The sequence below is a fragment of the Saimiri boliviensis genome, chromosome 3 (genome assembly GCF_048565385.1).
Source record: "Saimiri boliviensis isolate mSaiBol1 chromosome 3, mSaiBol1.pri, whole genome shotgun sequence".
NCBI lineage: Eukaryota > Metazoa > Chordata > Mammalia > Primates > Cebidae > Saimiri > Saimiri boliviensis.
The window spans coordinates 9,387,639-9,411,470 of record NC_133451.1 but is presented as its reverse complement, the minus strand read 5'-3'; the positions used below and the strand labels follow the sequence as shown (position 1 = coordinate 9,411,470).

The window sequence follows — 23,832 nt, the reverse complement described above, 5'->3', positions numbered from 1 at the left end:
ATTTTGAATTAATTAATCAATAATTCGGCCGGGCGCGGTGGCTCAAGCCTGTAATCCCAGCACTTTGGGAGGCCGAGGCGGGTGGATCACGAGGTCGAGAGATCGAGACCATCCTGGTCAACATGGTGAAACCCCGTCTCTACTAAAAGTGCAAAAAATTAGCTGGGCATGGTGGCACGTGCCTGTAATCCCAGCTACTTAGGAGGCTGAGGCAGGAGAATTGCCTGAGCCCAGGAGGCGGAGGTTGCGGTGAGCCGAGATCGCGCCATTGCACTCCAGCCTGGGTAACAAGGGCAAAACTCCATCTCAAAAAAAAAAAAAATTAATCAATAATTCATACTTCTTTTTAACCCTAAAATATTTCTTATTGATTCGGTACTGCAGGATATCCAGCACAATGAATGGTACGTTGGAGAATACAGTCGCCAGGAAGTGGAAGAGGCATTAATGAAGGAGAACAAGGTAATGCCTTCTACATGACCCATCATCGTTTCTATAGGCATCTTACGGCTTTCTGCTCATGGGTTGCAAGATGTAACAAACAACAGCTTCAATGTAGTATTTCCTGCATCACCCTGCATTTCTCAATGCTGGGAGGTTGTAGTTGAAAAGAGCATTTAACATGGATAGTTTCAGGTCTGATGCAGTGGCTCATACCTGTAATCCTAGCACTTTGGGAGGACGAGGTAGGTATATCATTTGAGGTGAGGAGTTTGACCAGCCTGGCCAACATGGTGAAACCCCATCTCTACTAAAAATAGAAAAAATAATTAGCCAGGTATGGTGGCATGCGCCTGTAACCCAAGCTACTCAGGAGGCTGAGACATGAGAATCGCTTGAACCAGGGAGGTGGAGGTTGCAGTGAGCCAAGATCGCGCCACTGCACTCCAGCCCAGGCAGTAGAGTGAGACACTGTCTCAAAAATAAATAAAATAAAATAACAAAACAAGAAACAAAACAACATGGAGAGTTTGAGATCTTAGGGTTGGCAGGGCTAATTATCAGCTGTGTGGCTTTTTCAAGTTTCTAAATAACTTCCCATGTAGATTTAGTCATTTGTAAAATGAAACATAGTAAGATCAACCCTAAGGAACTATTTTCAACATGAAATATGAAAACTGGGCTATAGAGTTCACAATAGAAGGGGCTTCCTTCTGCTTTCTTCAAGGTTTATCTTCTTAATAATCAAGGTTTGCCCAAGGTACTGTTGGGTCTTTATGCCTCACTTCTTCGAGAAAGGAGCAGGGATTATGAAGGCTGCAATAGTCAGGATATAATAGGTTATGCTGCCGCAACAACCCCATGATCTCAGTTGCTTAACATAATGAAACTTCATTTTTTGCTTGCATACCATGTTCAGGATAGGTTTGGGTGGATAAACTCAGGTTGCTGGGGGCTCCATCTCAATGGTGGGCTTCCACCTTCACACACTGGCTCTTCTCTTTTTTCTTTTCTTTTTTTTTTTTTTTTTTTTGAGGCAGAGTCTTGCTCTGGGGCCCAGGCTGGAGTGCAGTGATGTGATCTCAGCTCACTGTAACCTACTTCCCAGATTCAAGTGATTCTCCTGCCTCAGCCTCCCAAGTAGCTGGGACTATAGGCACCCGCCACCATGCCCAGCTAATCTTTTGTATTTTTAGTAGAGATAGGGTTTCACCATCTTGGCCAGGCTGGTCTCGAACTCCTGACCTCGTGATCCACCTGCCTTAGCCTCCCAAAGTGCTGGGATTACAGGTGTAAGCCACTGCACCTGGCCCACACTCTGGCTCTTAATACATCCCTCAGAAGTAACATATTTTACTTCTGCTTACATATCTTTGACCAAAGGAAGTCACATGACCAACCTTAAGTTCAAAGAAGGTGTGGAAGTGCAAACTTACCAGATGCCCGAAAGGAGAAGAGAACTGGAAGACTTATACTCAGGTCAAATGACTACCACAATCATCATCCCAAAGAGCAAATAATTATCAAACAATGACTATGTGCAGAGAACTATACGAGATTGCTTAGAAGTTATAGAAAGTGTCTCCAGACTGCTGCAACATCAAAATCTATCCCCAGCTAACCAGTACAATGGTCATTGTTGATGGAGGTAATCCAAAATGAATGAATGAATGAATTAGTGAATAAATGATAGGCCTACAATAAATTTTAATAAAACCTAACTCCCAGAATTGATGTTGTAAAATTAAATAAATTATATGTATAAGTTGCATTGATAAACAGAAGCATGCCCCCTCCAAAGGTATTCACATTCTAATCCCCAGAACCTATGAATATGTCACCTTCATAGAAAAGGGGACTTTGCAGATGTGATGAAGGTAAGGATCTTGAGATGGGGAAGGTACCAGGCATTATCTGGGTGGGTTCAATGTCATCACAAAGATCCTTGTAAGAGCGAAGCAGGACTGTCAGAGTCAGAGAAGGGACGTGATAATGAAAGTGGAGGTCAGATGAATGGGAGAGCCACAAGCCAGGGATCTTGTTGGCTTCTAAATACTGGAAAAGTCATGTAAACAAAGTCTTCCCTATTGATTCTAGCCCAGCAAGACTCATGTTTGACTTCTGACCTCCAGAACTGTAAGATAATACATTTGTGTTTTATGCCACTAATTTCATGGTTGTTTGTTATAGCAGCAGTAGGAAATGACACCATTGCTAAAAAAGTATCTTGAACATACATGGAATAAATGGAACATCCCATTTCCTTGATGAGGAAACTGAGGCTAAGCCAACGTGTTGGTCAGAAAGTAAATAAATCGGCAGAGCATGCGTTCAAGATCAGTGCGCTTTTCACAAAAATTCCAGCTGCCTTTAGTAGCCCTCACAGTTCTTGTCACAGCCCAGGTGGAAAGCCTGGGTGGTTGGTTGAGGCAGCTCCTCAAGGACCTTCCTTTTCTCCTTCCAGGGAATCTGTCCATGCCTTGGTAGAGTGGTGAACCTGGTGATGGTAGATTCCAACCCTGGCTCTCCTTCTTGGCTAATCAGTGCTCAGTGCACTATTGCACTCACAGAGCCTGTTTTCCTGAAAAACTACTCTTAGTAGACCTGCTTCCAGGAACCTATGCATGGACTGTGCTGGAAAAGCAATATGCATGTTACCTGATGTTTTTCTGGCAGCATTTGGGTGCTCAGCAAATGCTCCCTTCCTCTCTTTCTGTATGTCTGTTTCTGCCTCTTCCCAAGAAACATTAAGAAAATAAAATCTCAGTTAAATGACTTCATATTTTCCTTTTGTTTGTCTCAGTCAGTTCTGTCAAAATGTGTTTCCCATTTATGAAAGATAATTTAATTTAAATTTCAGAATTACTCAGATTTATTTTGACAAATTCATTGCAAAGTTTAAGAGGATATACCCAAATATTGGCCATGAGTTTTGGCCTCTTCTCTCTTGCTGATCTTTGGCAGTGCTCTGTGCTTGAACATTAAGGCTTCAATTATGACTAAACATTTTAGGCAGAATAAGTTCCAGAAAATTCCTCCATCCTACTTTATATAGTCAGAAGTTTGTGTATTTAAAGAGTAAGAATTTTGTTTGGTTTTGAAGTATTCCATTTAGTAACTGTGATGCATTTAGTAACTGTGAAGTATTCCATTTAGTAACTGGGGATTCACTTAAGTCTTTTGACCTTTATTCCTTTACCTGTAAAATGAGACAAATACTTCCATCAACGTTTATGTAAAGAATCTATAAATGGACCAGGTGTAGTGGTTCATGCCTATAATCCAGCACTTTGGGAGGCCGAGGTGGGTGGATCACCTGAGGTCAGGAGTTTGAGACCAGCCGGGTCAACATGGAGAAACCCCTTTTCTACTAAAAATACAAAAATTAGCTGGGCGTGGTGGCTTGCACCTATAATCCTAACTACTCAGGAGGCTGAGCAGGGAAATCACTTGAACCTGGGAGACGGAGGTTGCAATGAGCTGAGATCACACCATTGCCCTCTAGTCTGGGCGAAAGAACAAGACTATATCTCAAAAAAAAAAAAAAAAAAAAAAAAAAAAAAAAAAAAAAAAAAAAAAAAACCTGCAAATGAAACAATGTCTGCAAAGTGCTTGGCACCTTGAGAGCAATTCTCAATGCACCTCAGCTACCAGTATCATCATAACATCACTATAATGTTACATTATTATTTATAAATTTTGTATACCTAAAATATTGTTATATTGCATTACATAGTATTATTATCATTATCATATATCTAAATTTATAAATATTCATTATAGAAATATATAATTATATGTAGCTTTTATAAAATCTAATTATAATTCATTATAGATATAAATCACTCTGTATTTTATCTATGTCTATCATATTTATTCTTTTTTTTTTTTTTTTTTTTGAGACAGGGTCTCATTCTGTTGCCCAGGCTGGAATGCAGTGGCATGATCTTGGCTCACTGCAATCTCTGCCTCCTGGGTTCAAGAGATTTTCCTGCCTCAGCCTCTAGAGTAGCTGGGATTACAGGCACATGCCACCATGCCTGGCTAATTTTTGCATTTTTAGTAGAGATGAGGTTTCACCATCTTGGCCATGCTGGTCTCAAACTCCTGACCTCAAGTGATGCACCCACCTCAGCCTCCCAAAGTGTTGGGATTACAGGCATGAGCCATCTCACCCAGCCTCTATTTATTTTTCAGAGATCACTTATAACCCTCTATACAATACACACAATTACACTTACAGATTTTTCAGTGTTTTTCATCATATAAATGACACAATGTAACCACAAAACTAAGCCTGGTAGGTGTGTTTACGTTCAGGAGGACTGCTCCATTTCTCACTCTTTTACAACCAGCTCTTACTATCATTCTGTATTATTCCCCGGAGTGTAAAATTATTTCTAATCGATATCCTGTTCTCAGCTCTTGGACCATTTGACACTGTTGACCTGCTTTTAGAAACTGTCAATCTCCACATCTTGACTTCTGTCACTCTGAATCTCCTGGTCTTACTTCATCTTTCAGATATTTCCAGGTCTTTTCTGTCTCCGCTTTTTTGCCCTGTACTTGCCTTCACCTCAACTTAGGCTACAATACCTCCTCCCACACAGGATCTCTCCACTCAGTTTCCTATCCATGACTTAGAAGCCCCATGTCTCTTTCCGGAACGCTAATCTTGCATAGACATCTTTCCACACTGAAGTCCAATTTATTAGGTAAAAGCTTCTTCTGCTCAAAGCCTGCAGTGGCTCTCACTGTCTCTAGAATAATACCCAAGCATCAGGCAGAAGAGGAAATATGTGAACATTCAGAGATGAATATATCAAGAAGGGGCCAGGAGAAGGGCTTTTCCATGCAGAAGAAGTAGCACATGTGACATGGTTTGTGATCCTACACAAATCTCATCTTGAATTGTGATCCCCATAATTGCCATGTGTCTAGGGAGAGACCTGGTGGGGGGTGACTGGATCGTGGGGGCAGTTTTCCCCATGCTGTTCTAGTGAGTGAGTTCTCATGAGATCTAATGGTTTTATAAGGGGCTCTTCTCCCTTCACTCCTCACTCAACTCTCCTGCTGCCATGTGAGAAGGTCCAAGTTTGCTTCCCCTTCGCCTTCCAAGTGATTTTAAGTTTCCTGAGGCCTCCCCAGCCATATGGAACAGTGAGTCAATTAAACCTCCTTCCTTTATAAATTATCCAGTCTTAGATATTTCTTTATAGCAATGTGAAAACAGACTAATACATCATGCAAAATCTGGGAGCCCCAAATCAGATGGTGCCTTTGGGAAATGGTGGCTTGGCTGGAGCCAGGAGCCAGGAGCTGCAGGAGCAGTGAGAGATCAGTCTGCAAGATAGGTTGGTCAGCCAGGTGCGGTGGCTCAAGCCTGTAATCCCAGCACTTTGGGAGGCCGAGGTGGGTGGATCACAAGGTCAAGAGATCGAGACCATCCTGGTCAACATGGTGAAACCCCATCTCTACTAAAAATACAAAAAAAAATTAGCTGGGCGTGGTGGCATGTGCCTGTAATCCCAGCTACTCAGGAGGCTGAGGCAGGAAAATTGCCTGAACCCAGGAGGCAGAGGTTGTGGTGAGCCGAGATCGTGCCATTGCACTCCAGCCTGGGTAACAAGAGTGAAACTCCATCAAAAAAATAAATAAATAAAAAAGATAGGTTGGTCATGCTAAGTTCATGGGCACTATGCCCAGGTCAGTAGGAGATAATGAAATATTTTTCTTTTTTTTTTTAACCAGTGTCCCGCTCTGTCCCCTAGGCTAAAGTGCAGTGGTGCAATCTCAGCTCGCTGCAATCTCTGCCTCCTGGGTTCAAGTGATCCTCCTGCCTCAGCCTCCTGAGTAGCTAGGATTACAGGAGCCTGCTACCATGCCCTGCTGATTTTTGTATTTTTAATAGAGATGGAGTTTTTCTGTGTTGGCCAGGCTGGTCTCGAACTCCTGACCTCAGGTGATCCACCTGCCTTGGCCTCCCAAAGTGCTGGCATTACAGGCATGAGCCACCAACCCCTAGTGTTGATGAAAGATTTTGAAGAAATGAGTGTCAAGATCCAACTGCTACACATCTCAGAAAATGACAAGAACCCTTAGACATGCAGACACTCAGTAAAAACTTACTGAATTGTGGTTTAGCGAAAACTAAATCCATCTGGGAATCTCATACATGCAAACATCATTGTTGCCACCGTTACAAGGGCAGAATGCTGGCATGCCTGAAAAGATGACTGGTACTCTTTCTGCTTCAGGATGGTTCTTTCTTGGTCCGAGATTGTTCCGCAAAATCCAAGGAAGAGCCTTATGTTTTGGTTGTGTTTAATGGGAACAAAGTCTACAATGTAAAAATCCGCTTCCTGGAGAGGAATCAGCAGTTTGCCCTGGGGACAGGACTCAGAGGAAACAAGGTGGGTATAACTTAACTGCCTTCCTGTTCCAGGCTAAGTGCAAGAAATAAAGGAAGAGTTTGGGAGATATTACCCTGGAAGAGGATGCTGCTGCCCTGGAGGAGGGGTGTGTAGGCTGACCTCCCCTCCTCTTCCACGAACATCTGCACATCTTACATTTTGGCCCACCAGGCCAGCGGCCAGTTCTGACCATTTCATGCACCTCATCCCCTGCTTTGCCTGTTAAAGAAACTCATTCTATAAGACACATCTAAACTCTGCCTCCCAGGAAGCCTTCAGGGGAGCATATACTAAGGCCAGATTCCTTTTCCTCCTCAGCACTGAATTGCCCACTGCAGACGTTTCTGATGTCTGTCGGAATTCCTTGTCTATGGATTTGTGTCCCCAAAATAAATGTGAACTCAGACACAGCGTTTGGGCTATATTGAGCATGCCTGTTCTCAGTACACATCTGCTGGTGGAGGCGAAATAATGAATCAAGTAAAGTATTTGTGAATAACTTAAAAATCAATCCACAAGAAAGGGGAAATTTTCACTAAAAAGTGTATATGCCAGGCCTAGTCGATCTGCATTTTTATTTTTTGAGACAGTCGCATTCTGTCGCCCAGGCTGGAGTGCAGTGGCACAATCTCGGCTCACTGCAAACTCCTCCTCCCAGGTTCAAGTGATTCTCCTGCCTCAGCCTCTGAGTAGCCAGAATTACAGGCATGCACCACCACACCTGACTATTTTTTGTATTTTTTTTTTAGTAGACATGGGGTTTCACCATGTTGGTCAGGCTGGGTCTTGAACTCCTGACTTCAGATGATCCACCTGCCTTGGCCTCCTAAGTGCTGGGATTACAGCCACTGTGCCTGGCTAGCATTACTTGTTTTGATCCTCAACAACTCTTTGATGTCATGATTCTTCCTATCTTAGATGTAGGAAAATTGAGGCTTGGAAAATTAAATAAATGGCCAAAGACACACAGGCAATAACGGGAGGGGAAAGGAGAGGCTGCTCTTGCAACTCTTCTGTTGATAAAGGAAGGGGTAAAGGAAAGAAGAAATGAAGTGAGTTACGAGTCACCGTATCTAAGGATGTGAGCTCAGGCAGTGACTTAACTTCTCTGGGCTTTAATTTCCTCAAATGTAAATGTTCTTTTAAAGCCTAGACTTCAGTAATTTAGTGATTCTCGTTTAACATCTCCAGGTTGCAGTTTTGTCTGCTGTTGTGCGTAGTTACGAGCAGAATCGTGTCTCTTTCATTCCAGAAAACCCACACATGGAAGTCCTAACCCTCGGTAGCCCAGAATGTGATTGTAATTGAAGATAGGGCCTTGAAAGAGGTCATAACCCCATGAAGGTCAGATGAGGTTATTGGAATGAGTCCTAATCCAATATGACTGATGTCCTTATGACAAGAGGAGATTAGGAAGCAGACATGCACACAGGGGGCACCACATGAGGACACTGGGAAGAGACGACCATGTGCAAACCAAGGAGAGAGGCCGCGGGAGAAAGCAGCCTTCTAGCACCTTGACCTTAGGACTTCAGCCTTGAGAACTGCGATGAAAGGAAGTTCTGTTGTTTAAGCCACCTCGTCTGTAGTGCTTAGTTATGGTAGCCTTGACAAACTAACACAGGATAAAACCAGAACTTTCACACAGATACCGATTGCTTTTCAGCAAATAACAAAATAGGGCACATTGCCAGTGCTGCCAACATGCTTCAGGTAGGCATGTGTGTGAAATTGATTCACAAGCTGCGTAAAGATTCCAGCTTAAATTCCGTGTCTGACTCAGAGCACTCTTTTGAGACTCGGAGAGGAGTCAGTACCAGTGAGGTGACCATGGGGTCAGTTCACGATCCTTTGCTACAGCCCAGGAACACTGTGACATGAACAAGTGCCTGAGTGAATCACTAGATTAATGCATAAATCTACCAGGCACAACCACATTAAGAAAGTGCTATGTTCACACGAAATTGAGAAGTGGCCAGTTCATCATTTTGTGAAGAGGATTGGCAAGTTAATAAATGTAAAACACTTAGAACAGTGCCTGGGACCTATCAAGCCCTAGATAATTATTAGTTATATTTTTATAACTGTTACTGAGTCATTTAAATAACTAGGATATAGTCCCCCTAGATACCTATGGTAATGGACTTTCCAGCTCAGTGTCCCTTTATCCTTCTATATCTTCTCCCAGCTCACAGAATTTCTCATCTTTAGGAAAGCATTCTATAATTCTTATTTATTTTTTGAAATGGAGTCTTGCTCTTGCTGCCCAGGCTGGAGTGCAATGCACAATCTTGACTCCTGGGTTCAAGCGATTCTCCTGCCTCAGCCTCCTGAGTAGCTGGGATTACAGGTGTGCACCACCACACCCAGCTAATTTTATATTTTTAGTAGAGATGGGGTTTCTCCATGTTGGTAAGGCTGGTCTCGAACTCCTGACCTCGTATGATTCACCCACCTCAGCCTCCCAGACTGCTGGGATTACAGGCATGAGCCACCACTCTCGGCCAGGAAATCATTACATAATTCTTAAATGCTTGGGTTTAAGGGTTTCTCTTCCTTAGATAATAGAGGATGTGGACCTGGTGTGCCTTTACATGTGCCAGGCCATTGGGCCAAATGCTGTTTAATTTGTTCTCGCATGGAGTTCTTGAAAAAGCTCTAGAAAGGACATTAATGAACGCCATTTACTAGGAAGGAAACTGAGACCTGAACATAGTTACAGCTTTTTCTTTTTCTGGAACATTCCCTACTTCGGTCTGCTAATAAAGAAGAAGTAGAATGACTCTGTGATAATATCCTAATAGCTTAATCAGACAGTCAGACGGTTCACTGTCCGTCTTGGCAAACAAGGAGTGTCTCCTATGGCAGGCCACAGATTAGACCCTCAGCCTCCAGATGAGCTGCTCTAATAATTGTCACCAAGGATCCCTTAGAAAACCTAATGTCTGTTTTAAGAAGCTCCTTTCTGTGTTCATCTGGAATTTTCTCCTCCTTTGCATTCCTTATTGTTTTTCCCATATATGTGTTGAACATACATTTCCACAGGTGAAAGAATAAATCAATGAAAGCATTCATTAATAATACAAATATATATATACACAAATCAAGCAATGAGAAAGAAAGCCAAGGCAGAATCCTGAGTTTTGGTGGTTTTTTTATATGCACTGAAACTATTCTGTGCAGTTAGCCATTAATAACTAATTTAATCTATTGAATCCTCATAGCCACCTTCTGAGTTAGCTGCTGTCAATATTTCAGTTTAACAGATGTGAAACTGAGGCACAGAAATGCTAAGTATCTGCCCCAAAGTCACAGCTAGCAAATCAGAATGCTGGGATACAGTATATTTTGCAAAATATTGACTTCCGTTACCAGTTGAAGGTGTCCAGGTTCTTGGCATCTTGAACAAAGAACTGGGCAAAACAAACAAAGCAAGGAAAGAATGAAGCAACAGAAGCAGATTTCTTAAAAATGAAAGGGCCCCCTTACAGAATTATCTGCAGTTTAAATATCCTCTAGAGGTTTCCATTGGTTATTTGGTGTGCACCCTATGTAAATGCAGAGGATGAAGTAAAGTACACAGTCATTTACTCGGTGTACGCTTTCTGTACATGGCGAGGTTATTTCCTGTCATAGCTGATGGGTTTCCATTTGACTTGGTTCTAGAAAGTCCTTAGGTTTCCTGCCTCCAGGCCCTATTCTCATGCCCTGTTTCCACATACATGGCAAATACAAGCAATCCCCCACCTGTTTGAAAACATTTCAGGCTGAATCACCGTTAAGGAATAGTTAACACTTAGTTGGAGTTTACCCTATGCTGGAGAGGAGGTTAAAAAAATGACAGTTCCCTGGTGGTTCTTCCTGCCTCCCCTCTGAGGGAGCTACACCCTGGTTTAAGAGGAAGACATCTGGATTTCACTCAACTCCCTCAAGCTTTTTACAGCCTGAGCCTTTTGTCTTGCTGAGGAAAAATCACACCTCTTCAAAACAAGATAAAGGCACTTTGCATAGCAAGGATCTGCTAAATGCAAGCCAACAACTAGCTACTTTAGCCAGTGTTCAAATAAAGCAAGCATCTTCACCCAACTCAGCAGGAAAAACATAATAAGAAACAGCATCTTCTAGGATTATTTTAATTTCCTGTGGTTTTGTAGCTATCTTGCAGCTTTTGAATTTAACCACACAGATGATGCAGCAATGCCTAACTCATAGGAGTTATTTTGAGTGTGACATGAGATGATGTGAATAGTGGCAGACACATAGAGGCAGGTGCTTAATAAGTATCACTTCCCCAGAAACTTCGCGGTTTAAAACAACAGACATTTATTCTTTCACAGTGCTGGAGGCCAGAAGTCCAACATGATGGTATCAGCAGGGCCAGGCTTCTTCCAGAGGCTCCAGGGAAGAACCACTCCTTGCCTCTTCCAGCTTTCCATGGCTGCCTGCAACCCTTGGCTTCCTTTAAGGCCACATCACTCCAGTCTTTGCCTCTACGGTCACATGACCTTCTCCTCTTCTCTGATCAAAATCTCCCACTGCTCCTATCGTTTTTGTGTGTGTGTGTGTGTGTGTTTTTTTTTTTTTTTTTTTTTTTGAGACGGAATTTCGCTCTTGTTACTCAGGCTGGAGTGCAATGGCGCGATCTCGGCTCACCGCAACCTCCGCCTCCTGGGTTCAAGCAATTCTCCCGCCTCAGCCTCCTGAGTAGCTGGGATTACAGGCACGTGCCACCATGCCCAGCTAATTTTTTGTATTTTTAGTAGAGACGGGGTTTCACCATGTTGACCAGGATGGTCTCGATCTCTTGACCTCGTGATCCACCCGCCTCGGCCTCCCAAAGTGCTGGGATTACAGGCTTGAGCCACCGCGCCCGGCCCCCTTTTTTTTTTTTTTTTTGTGATGGAGTCTCACTCTGTTGCCCAGGCTAGAGTGCAGTGGTGTGATCTTGGCTCCACCTCCTGGGTTCAAGCAATTCTCCTGCCTCAGCCTCCCGAGTAGCTAGGACTACAGATGCCCACACCACCACGTCCCGCTAATTATTGTATTTTTAGTACAGACGGAGTTTCACCAAAATGGCCAGGCTTATCTCAAACTACTGACCTTGTGATCCACCCGCCTCAGCCACCCAAAGTTCTGGAATTACAGGGTTGAGCCACCAGGCCCGGCCACACTGCTCCTATCTTATGAAGAAACACATGATTGCTTTTAGGGCCTACTGAGATAACCTCAGATAAGCTCCCCTTCTCAAGATCCTTAACTTAATCCTGTATTATAGCATATAAAGTAGTATTTACTCTTTTACAATGTAAGGTCATATTCACAGATTCTGGGATTAGGACATAGACATATTGGATGGGGAATCATTCAGCACCCCCTGCTCATTTACTTATTTATTATCTAAGCATTAATTGAATGCCTACAGTATGTTAGATTCAGTGTTGCATTCTGAGAACACAGAAAGCGTAATATTAAGTCCCTGCCATCCAGGGAAGGCCCTGTTCACCTGTGCTGATCTCTGTAGGTACCTATGCAAGAATAAGATTGGTAGAACACTGGCCCTAGCCAGCCAAGGAGGCACCTGCCTTAAACAACCTGCACTTTGGGAGGCCAAACTGCTGCCAAATGTCAACCCTGCATCTCAGTTGCTTGTTGTTGTTGTTGTTTTTGAGACGAAGTTTCACTCTTGTTGCCCAGGCTGGAGTACAACAGCGTGATCTCGGCTCACTGCAACCTCCACCTCCTGGGTTCAAGCAATTATCCTGCCTCAGCCTCCTGATAGCTAGGATATAGGCATGTGCCACCATGCCTGGCTAATTTTTTGTATTTTTAGTAGAGACAGGGTTTCTCCATGTTGGTCAGGCTGGTCTTAAACTCCTGGCCTCAGGTGATCTTCCCAAAGTGCTGGGATTACAGGTGAGCCACCACACCCAGCCTGCGTATCAGTTGTATAAGTCATGTTTGTCAACATTTCTGTGAAATCTCAGAGAAGGGAACAATTTCAATTTCCAGATCTTTCCTTTTTGTTCTGCAAATGTTTATAAGTTTCTAAAAATCACCATATACATGATAAACTAAACTTTAGAAGACAGACAAATAATTAACCCGTGGGTGTTTTTTTTTTTTCACACCTCCCGTCTACTTCCTCCTCATCCTTCTTGCTTGGCATTTCTCTCTCTCTTTTCTCCCCCTTTCCTTCTTTCACTCTCATGTGTGCACCCAAACAGATTTATTTACTTTTCTGGCAAAGAAACATTGTCCACAGTTCATATATAGAATAAACACAAAAGGTTTAAACGGATTTTAAGATCTAATATTAGCATAACATTTGTTGTCCCCCTGGAAAAGATGATTCAATATGCAAGAGCTTCATTAATTTTTTTTTTCTTTTTTTTTTTTTGAGACGGAATCTCCCTCTGTTGCCCAGGCTGGAGTGCAGTGGCATGACCTTGGCTCACTGCAACCTCCGTCTCCCCAGTTCAAGTGATTCTCCTGCCTCAGCCTCCTGAGTAGCTGGGACTACATGCACACACCACCACACCCAGCTAATTTTTGTACTTTTAGTAGATATGGGGTTTCACCATATTGGCCAGGATGGTCTCCATCGCCTAACCTCGTGATTCCCCTGTGTTGGCTGTCCAAAATGCTGGAATTACAGGTGTGAGCCACTGCGCCTGGCCAATTATAATCTTTTCTAAAAGGCTCTTCAGGATAATATTTCAGTTTTGACCCCATCATTAGAAACCAATAATAAGAAAAGACCAGGCCGGGCATGGTGGATCACGCCTGTAATCCCAGCACTTTAGGAGGCTGATGCGGGAGGATCGCTTGAGATCAGGAGTTTGAGACCAGGCTGGTCAACTTGGTGAAACCCCATCTCTACTAAAAACACAAAAAGTTAGCCGGGTGCCGTGGCATGTGCCTGTTATCTCAGCTACTTGGGAGGCTGAGGCAGGCGAATTGCTGGAACCTAGGAAGTGGAGGATGCAATGAGCCAAGATCATGCCACTGTACTCCAGCCTGGGCGACAGAGTGAGACTCCATCTGGAAAAAAAAAAAAAAAAAAAAAAAGGAAAGACCATGTGACTAATTTCATTTGTCCTGCTTCCTACTACCTGTTAAAATTGCAATTTCGTATAAAATGTCATCCATGTAGCAGATTATTAAAACAATTAATAGCAAATGTATTATTTCAGGACAAAGAAAACAGGAATGAGAACAGGACAAAGAAATAATCCTCCTTCTGAAGACTGACACTAGGAAAGATTTCCTTTTAGCAATGTGGATTTAACCAAGTTTGTGAAAGAATTCTGCATGAAAAGTGTTTGTTGTTGTTAATAACCTTTCATTTTATCAAGCATGAAGAAAGAAAAAGAAAACTTTGTGCTTGGTTTAAAATTGGAAATGAAATACAGAAAAGCATTCTCTTCCTAAAGGCTTACAGTAATGGTATATAAACTTCTTGGTGATTTCATTGCTCTCCCATGATGTTCTTGGCAAATCCAGAAGGGAGGAGTTAATAGTAAGGCCTGGAATTTACTGAGCACTCACTGTGTGTTACACTTTCTTTTCAATGCTGTACTGTATATGCATCAATTCCATTCTCACAGTGAACCTCAAAGTCAGGTCCTATCACCACCATTACCGTTCATAGAGTAACTGAGGCACAGAGAATGCAAGAAACTTGTTGACAATCACACTGCTAGTGGTTGGGAGAGCTGGGCTTTGAATTCAGGCATTTAGGTTCCACAGGCCCTGTGCTTACAATTACCTTTATATAGTAGAAATTATTCTCCCCATTGGACAACAGGCAAAGTACCTTACCTTAGCATCAGGTAGAAACTCATTTATTGTATACGTAATATGGGTGGTGCTATGGTCTGAACGTTTGTATGCCTCCAGAATTCATGCACTGAAATCCTAAGCCCTAAGGTGAAGGTGTTAGGAAGTGGGGACTTTGGAAAAGTGTTTATGTCTTGAAAGTGGACACCTCACAAATGAGATTAGTCCTGTTATAAAAGAGGGCATTGCTCTTTTGACCATGTGAGGACACCGCATTAAGGCAAGAAAATGGGCTCATTAGACACTGAATCTTCCAGTGCCTTGATGTTGGACTCCCCAGGCTCTAGAACTGTGAGACATACATTTCTGCTGTTTCTAAGCTGCTAATTTTACAGTACTTTTTGTTGTTGTTTTTTGAGATGGAGTCTCTTCTCTGTCTCCTACACTGGAGTACAGTGGCATGATCATGGCTCACTGCAACCTCTGCCTCCCGGGCTCAAGTGATTCTCCTGTCTTAGCCTCCCAAGTAGCCAGGATTACAGACACATGCCACCAAGGCTGGCTAATTTTTTATATTTTTGGTAGAGATGAGATTTCACCGTGTTGTCCAGGCTGGGCTCGAACTCCTGACCTTAAGGGATCTGTCTGCCTTGGCCTCCCAAAGTGTTGGGATTACATGTGTGAGCCACCGTGCCTGGTCTAGTTTTGTTTGTTTGTTTGTTTTTAGATGGAGTCTTACACTGTCACCCAGGCTGGAATGCAATGGCATAATCTCAGCTTAATGCAACCTCCGCCTCCCATGTTCAAGCGATTCTCCTGCCTCTGTGTTATAAGTAAAATTTTCAGTGCTGCAAAAGAAGTAGCATTTGAATATAAATTTCCTTGGCAAGGCAGTTTACTTATATGGAAGGGTGCAGATCACAGATGGAACAATGGTGAGTGCACAATTGGACAGAGGGGAAGGGGCAGTTATTCCTGATGGAGGTAGCTCCTACTGCTGTGTCGTTCCCCCGATTGTCTAGCGTTAGATTGCACAGTCTAGTCTAATTCCATTTGCTGATTTTAAAGGAAGCAGAGGTACGAGCCAGAGTGGCGGGGTGGGTAGTTCGGCGGGAAGGACATTACATGCAGGTCAGAGCAGGTAGCCAGGGGTCAAAGCAGGTGACCAGAGCAGGTGACAGGGATGAGTCAGGATGGAGCAGGGGACCAGGGGAGAAGAGGTGAACTACTGATTAGAACTGGTGGAAAAGGTTGTTTACTGAAACTACAAGGAAGTTAAACTTTAAAATGGAGAATTAAAGAGTAAGAGAGCTGAACATACTGACATACTGATTCTTTGAAGAGAAACTTGGGGTTCACTACATCTAACAGCCTCCCGAGTAGCTGAGATTATAGGCGCACATCACCACACCTGGCTAATTGTTTGTATTTTTAGTAGAGATGGGGTTTCACTATGTTGGCCAGACTGGTCTCAAACTCCTGACCTCGTGATATGCCCATCTTGGCCTCCCAAAGTGCTGGGATTGCAGGTGTGAGCCACCATGCCTTCCAGCCCAGTATCTTAACAGGCTGAACTCACTAAGTCAGATTGACACATAGGTTATATCATTGGAAACTGTCACAGATCCAGTAAAAGGTTCAGAGGGACAGGGACTTACAGAATGAACCAGGACTCTTTGGGTATAAAAAGAGAAACCCCAATTCAAATGAGCTCAGGTGGGAGAGGAGGAAATTGGTTGATCCATGTAACCAGAAAGGACAGAAATGGGCTAGATCCAGGGACTAGTTAACATCAAGAAATTCCAACTCTGCATTTCTTTCCCCACATTTTTGTCCCCACTGTGGTATCTATTTGCTCTTCAACCTCCCCCCACCCCCATGATGGTAGGAAGGAGGAGTTGACCCTGGAGGTCACAGGTTTTTAGCTTTTTAACTCCTTTCTAGTCAGTGTGCTTCTAACAAAAAAGAATGTTCCCTCCCAACAGCCCCGAGGGAAGCCACTGAGTGATCTGGTGAGATTGTTAAGCTCAATTGACAATTTTCACAGCACATATCCCTAAATGAAATGATCCGTTTGCATAGGAAATTATTTTCTGCATGCTTCCAACAGAATGTCATCTCTGTGAGGTCCTAACTGGTCAATCTCATTCCCTGTTGGCTATTCCTGAGGCCTTCCAACATTTCTGCACCTAGGATGCCCTGTGCAGAGGAAGGAGTAGACAAAACCAAATCAGAGGCCGAGTAGCCCGCCCCCACGCTGGCTCCATTTCTTCAGGCTGTATCATCTGTACCTTGGTTTGTTGGAACATCAGCGGTCAGGAGCTATAGGCAAAGTTGAATAATAAAAAGAAGTATCCTGGAAAGTGAGGCTTCATTCCTGGCCTCGGCCTCCCTAACCAAGGGAGTCTGAGTAAATTAGTCCGCTTCTCTGAGCTGAAATTCCTTTAGCTCTTTAGAGGAAATAATTCCGGGCCGGGCGCGGTGGCTCAAGCCTGTAATCCCAGCACTTTGGGAGGCCGAGGCGGGTGGATCACGAGGTCAAGAGATCGAGACCATCCTGGTCAACATGGCGAAACCCCGTCTCTACGAAAGGTACAAAAAATTAGCTGGGCATGGTGGCGCATGCCTGTAATCCCAGCTACTCAGGAGGCTGAGGCAGGAGAATTGCCTGAACCCAGGAGGTGGAGGTTGCGGTGAGCCGAGATCGTGCCATTGCACTCCAGCCTGGGTAACAAGAGTGAAACTCCATCTCAAAAAAAAAAAAATAAAATAAAATAATAATAATAATAATAATAATAATAATTCCCCGTACCTGTTCACCTCATAGGCTTGCTTGCTAAGGAGAATCCAAGGTGTTTTGAAACTGGGGAGGCAGGTTGAGCAAGCTCTTCTGGATTATTTCCCAGTATTCTCCTTCAGGAACTCATCCAAACTCACCTAATCAGAATTTCTGTATATGCAGAATGGACATTGGAGACTCAGAGAGGGAGAGTGAGAAGGCGGGTAAAGGATGAAAAACTCACCTGTTGGAACAATGTATATTATGATGGTGACGGGTATGCTGAAAGCCCAGACTTCGCCACTATACAATTCATCTGCATAACCAAAAGCCACTTGTACCTCTAAAGCTACTGAAATTTTTTAAAAAATTACTATATATGCTCAAGTCTTCTCAATACCTGTCCTTGTGCGTGGCTCTGTACATTCTCTGCTTTTAATGTCTTTCAACCCTCCTGTCTGGAATGAACCATAACATAGCCCATTTCAAGTCTGTATCCTTGACAAAGCACTTCCCCACTTCCCCAAACCTGAAATAATCTTACTTTCCGTTAAATTGTCATAACACTTTATCTGTATATCTAGAAACACTGAAATCTGCAGTCATCTCATTATTTCACAAGAAGTCCAAGGAGGGCAGCTAAACTGGCTAAGCAGCCCTGGGGTTGTCTCTGTTCTATGTATGCTAGAATTCCTTAAACTTTATTACTGGAGAGCAAGCTCACTGCAGGCACTGCCTCCCAATTTAATACATTAATGCCTGAATCTTCTGTATTTTTGCTGTTCAGAGCTAAGGTTGAGGTTTGGGAGGCAACCAAGGCCTGATTGCTGTGTAATTAACCCATCTGAGTTTCTAGGATAGAAAGGTTGTGATAACAATAGAATGGAACTTAACCCATGTGATCTGATTCCAGAGAGGGAAAACTCCATGTGGAGAAAATTTAAAGAGCTGTCATAGGGTTCACTCTTGGTCCTCTGAATAACGTTTTTTTTCCCTCCCTTGTTATCATTCTTCTCACTCATCCTTCAAGGTTGCCCTATTCTTTTTAAAAACTACTTCCAGCCAGGCGTGGTGGCTCACATCTCTAATCCCAGCACTTTGGGAGGCTGAGGCAGGTTGAACACCTGAGGTCAGGATTTGAGGCCAGCCTGGTCAGCATGCCAAAACCCTGTCTCTACCAAAAACACACAAATAAGCTGGGCATGGTGGCGTGTGCCTGTAATCCCAGCTACTCAGGAGGCTGAGGCAGGAGAATTACTTAAATCTGGGAGGTGGAGGTTGCAGTGAGCCAAGATCAGGCCACTGCACTCCAGCCTGGGTGACAGAGCAAAACAGTCTCAGAAAACAAAACAAAACAAAACAAAAAGCATTTCCTGAAACATCTTTACCATACAAAAATTGTTAAATGGTTTACCTCTTCCCTATGCAAAATGAAGCACCTTAACTATACTTTAACCTGCAGAGACAAAAGATACTTTAAAAACCATTAACTTTCTTTTCTGTGTTTCAGAAGTTCGATTCAGTGGAAGCCATCATCGAACACTTCAAGTATTTTCCCATTATATTAATTGATGGGAAAGATAAAACTGGGGCCCACAGGAAACAATGTTACCTGACTCAGCCACTCTCTCTCACCAGACACTTTTCACCTCTGTAGTGGTCTTTGTGTTATCTTTGGTTTCCTGGATTCAATGCTTCCATTGTTTTCATTGATTTCAAAAGATTATTTTCTGTGTCTTCCAAAGATGATTTTTTTGACATTGTAGAAAAGAAAAGCACTCTAGAACAGAAAGTGGAAAATCAATCACAATTTTAAAAGTTCAAACCATAGAGAAAATGTTTATTTTCAAACCACAGAGAAAATAAAAACATTCTAGTATTTGGCCACTGGAAAGTAAGTAAAAATAAATAAAAACTCAGGTTTTAAAAGTTTCTTCTAGACTACATCAACAAAATTCTATAAACATAGCCATTATGCTCATGATACAGGCAAGCGGCAAAGGTGACCAGAAGCTATTGCTTAACTGTTTGCAGCTAGTGCAGAACAAGTCTGTGGGAAATTCCCAAATCTACGCTCTTTACAGGACACTGTGCTGCCTTTATGTCAGCTGTTTGGCCTTACACATCTGCAATGTGTGAATGATTTCTTACACTAAAGATGTTGATGAATATTAGCTCTCTTTTATTGTAATCCTAGAAATTCAAGTATAAGGAAGAAATGTGATATGGAAAACCAGCAATTGTGAATGTCACCTTGAAGATAGAAACTGAAAATACTCTGACCATGGTGTGAAATGCCCACAGGACCAGCCTCCAGCATCCTCTGCTTCTAGAAGCTTTAAGTCAAATGGAATTAACACATTCATAGTAAAGAGCTCAGATTATATCCTTCTCTAGCAGTCAGCCAAGCATGTGTCTGAGGGAAACTAAAAATTGTATTAACAATTCAAATTATGGACTTCCATTCAAAGACGAAGAAAAACTATCCTCAAATTAATGCTAATTCTTGCAGTAACATTGCACCTGTCATGATATTATTCCTGTGCCGGGCATGGTGGCTCATGCCTTAATTTAATAAAATTAAATTAAGAGGATTTAATTTTATTCTTGTTTGACAATAAAGATGAGGAAGCAGAGGCTTGAAGAAGCTATAGATCTGTTTAATCAGTTATGAGAAGAGAGCCCCAGATTGTAACCTGCTTTGCCTGGCTCCATGCAAGCTCATCTTCCCAGGTACATTCTTCACACTGTGGCATTTTACTATCAAGTTGAAAAGTGATAAAAAAAAGAGAGAGAAAGAAACAATTTGAAAATACAGATTTACCACCATAAAATAAACTCTTCCACTGGCAATAGGCTTTTTTAAAACTATATATACTGTTGAAAATAACAGTGTATCATGATGCCAAATGATAGCAAAGCTTACACAGGAAATTCATAGAGTATTTATATAAGTGTAGCGTTAATGCAGGAAGAAAACTGAAAAGAATTAAAAGGCAGTAGAATCAGATGAAAACAATACCAGCAATGCCCAGGATCATCCCTTCTGTAAGACAGCAGACAATGAGCTCTCGGAAAAGCTCTTAGCATCTACCCACCATCCAAGCACCGGCTCAGGTGCTCTTCCTTCACAAGGTAAATGTGAAGTGATGCCTGTAAATTACATCTGGAGCATGTAATGAAGAAGCTCTTTGTAAAGCTGGCATTTTTGAGACCTAACTGAGCCTATCTTAGAGTGTGCCTGAAGATTACACATGAACCAAGAGATAAAAGTGTTTACATTGGAGCTTGGATACTAAGGACCTCACTGGTCTGGCCAGAGCTAAAAGCTGGAATTCAACAAGCCAGGGACAGTATGGAAACAAGGACTCTACAGAAGGGCTCCAGGCTCATGTCAAGAAAGAATCTGACCCTCATCTTACAAAGCTATTGGGAGATGACTGATAACTCCAACTCACTGACTCATTGAGGCCATACCATTCAATGCTGTGTTCTCAAGAAATGTCTATGAGTCCTCTCAACCATTGCTGTCGATAAAATAGGTGAATGTCAGGTGGAGGTTATCATTTGATGAGGTGTATATTTGAATTAATGTATTATCACCTCTTATCTTTATCACCTTATATCATACATACATGATATAATTCCAAAAAGAAAAAGAAGTAGAAATTAAGTAGCCTAAAGATGACAGCAAGAATGAGGGGAAAAGAAAGAAAAGAAAAGAAAAGAAAAGAAAGAAAGAAAAGAAATTAAACATCTTGCCATAAAAAGTCCACAATATTTTTATCTATTTGAACATTTCTGTAAAAAATATAAAATTGAAAATATTGACATGGGCTGCTTCGGTTGATTGGGATTTGAGGGACTGTGTTAATCGGGTTTTCTAGAACTCAAGACACCAAGACAGAGTTCGAAGTGCAAACACTGATTGGAGGTTAATGTTTGAGAAAGATCAAAGGGAGAAGAAACAGAAGTATGGGTATAGGGTGGGCTTTCAGGCTCTCACCTGTGAGAGGGAAGAGGGGAGGTGTGGGAGTGAGTAGAAGAAGCACGAGATTGAGATACAGTTCTGGAGAGTCTTGGCTAACTCATGGTGAAGCCCAAAGCAAAATCTTCCCATAGAGGAGAGAGTGTTGTGGTGGGCAGAAATGTCCAGGTCTCAGTGTCCCACGATGCTAAGTCATGGTCTGGGGCTATCCTGGAAAACAATAACAACAAAAGACCCGCAAATGCTGTGGCAGATCCAGAAAGCGCGGCTGGATTCTGGCCACTAACTTTCTGGCCAGGAAGTTCTTTCAGCGGAGTCCCAAGTGACCCACCTCTGGCCTGCCACAGCGATAGTCTGAATTCACTGTTTTCAGTGTTGATCATAGTAAGAACAATCACATTTACATTTTGCTTGTAATGGATGATTAAATAATAAGGGCATATAAATCTAATTGTATTTGTTTCTTACGACACTTCTGTAAAGAAGAGAGGGCAGCTATTTCTAAGCATTTTACAATTCAGGAAATTGTACTTCATTGGCCAAAATCTCTCAGTGACATAGTTGTGACTAGAACCAAGGTCTTCATACACAATTATGCTATTCACAGTCTACCTGCTTTATTAGATCTGTAATTGAATATTCAATGATTTGGCTTTGACGTGCCCAAATTCCAATGTTTCAATCACTTTTTAACCATTACTTTATGTTTAGTTTAAAAGTATTACTTGATATCTGGTTTCAACAGAGTAAGGGAATTTTAGTTTTATCCAATTACAGCATTTATGCATTCCAGATATTTTTTGGACTAAATAATTCCCATTCTGGAGAAACGTGCATAGCTTCATCATGAGTCACGTATTGTGTTAGCACCTTTGTGTACTGCATGTGTATTCATTACTAGGCACTGTTGTAGATGTTGAAAATAGAGCAGTAAATAAGAGAGACACATGACAAATAAATATACAAAAAAAAAAGATAATCTAGGGTGGTTTCCCATTACTCAATTGGATTTCTATTTTAACACTTATCTCTGAGTGCTTGTGGGATGAGGTCAACATTAAATGTTTTCATGAAGCTCCCTTGAGATAGCTTTGAAAAGTCCTGAGTCAGAAAATTTAAAATTCTCCCAAATTTATGTGGGGGGTATGTGTGTATGTGTGCATGTGTGGGTGTGTTTGAGTAACTGCATAAGAGCTGTAATCAGTTAAATCTCCTTTTCTAATTACTGTGGAGGAATCAAATGAACTCCATTGTCGAATGTAGCCACTTGTCATGTATGTGTGTACACATACACAAGTTTCTATGAGATAGTCTACATTGTATAATATTAGCATTATATTTGTATATCTTTCTTTATTCTGAGCAATATTTGTTCTTGCTAAGCACATTTATGTCCATAATTTATAGTCATGCTAATTTAAATAAAAGCAAATATGTAATTAAATTTTATAATTTTCTCTGTATCTGATTATTGAAGAAAGAAATTCGAAACATAGCTTAATTTTGTTTCATGCCCTATTGCCCCTAAAACCCTTTTAAAATCATATTTAGGGCAAAATTAGGATCAAATTTCTAAAACAATTATTGATGTATGGGCATTATTCTAGACTTTGGAGGTGAAGATGAAAAAGACACAATCCCTGTGATTGTTAGCTCAGAGCCTGGCAGGCAAGATACACATGTAATAATCATCTTAACATGTGTGGGTTAATATCTCATTGTGGTTTTGATTTTTTCTCCCAATGATTAGTGAAATTGAGCACCTTTTCATATGCCTGTTGGCCAGTATCAAAAAAAACAAAAGATAACAAGTGTTGGCAAGGCTGTAGACCAATGGAAACCTTGTGCATTGCTGGTGGGAATGCCAAGTAGTGCAGCCACTATGGAAAACAGTACAGAGTTTCCTTAAAAAACTGAAAATGGAACGACGATGTTCAGCAATCCGACTTCTGAGTATGTACCAAAAAGAAATCAAATCAGGATCTTGAAAAGATATCTGCACACCCATATTCATTGGAGTATTTCTGACAATTATCCCAAGATATGGAAACAACCTAAATGTCCATAAAAAGTGAATGAATGGGTGGGGCACAGTGGCTCATGCCTGTAATCCTAGCACTTTGGGAGGCTGAGGCGATCAGATCACTTAAAGTCAGGAGTTCGAAATCAGTCTGGCCAACATGGTGAAACCCTGTCTCTACTAAAAATATTAAAAAATTAGGTGGGCTTGATGGTGGGTGCCTGTAATACCAGCTACTCAGGAGGCTGAAGCAGGAGAATCACTTGAACCCGGGAAGAGGAGGTTGCAGTGAGCCGAGATTGTGTCACTGCATTCCAACCTGGGTGACAGAGCGAGACTCTGTCTCAATAAAATAAAATAAAAAGAATGAAGAAAATGTGTTATACAAACACAATGGAGTATTATTCAGCCT

At 42.0% G+C, this 23,832-nt stretch overlaps 1 protein-coding gene across 6 annotated transcripts in view; it reads left to right on the top strand.

The window, feature by feature from the left end:
- CLNK (cytokine dependent hematopoietic cell linker) overlaps positions 1 to 22,815 on the top strand; it is a 203,347-nt gene extending 180,532 nt beyond the window's left edge. For 4 of the 6 annotated variants that reach the window (XM_074395895.1, XM_074395894.1, XM_074395898.1 and 1 more), the window contains 3 exons: positions 385 to 462; positions 6,699 to 6,854; positions 15,361 to 19,013. In XM_074395895.1, coding sequence (XP_074251996.1) covers positions 385 to 462; positions 6,699 to 6,854; positions 15,361 to 15,612 — 486 coding nt within the window. In that variant the 3' untranslated portion in view covers positions 15,613 to 19,013. Of the gene's footprint in view, positions 1 to 384; positions 463 to 6,698; positions 6,855 to 15,360 lie in introns of all 6 variants that reach the window. The other 2 variants (XM_074395896.1, XM_003934684.4) reach the window with 2 other exon arrangements.
- The last annotated feature ends 1,017 nt before the right edge of the window (positions 22,816 to 23,832 follow it).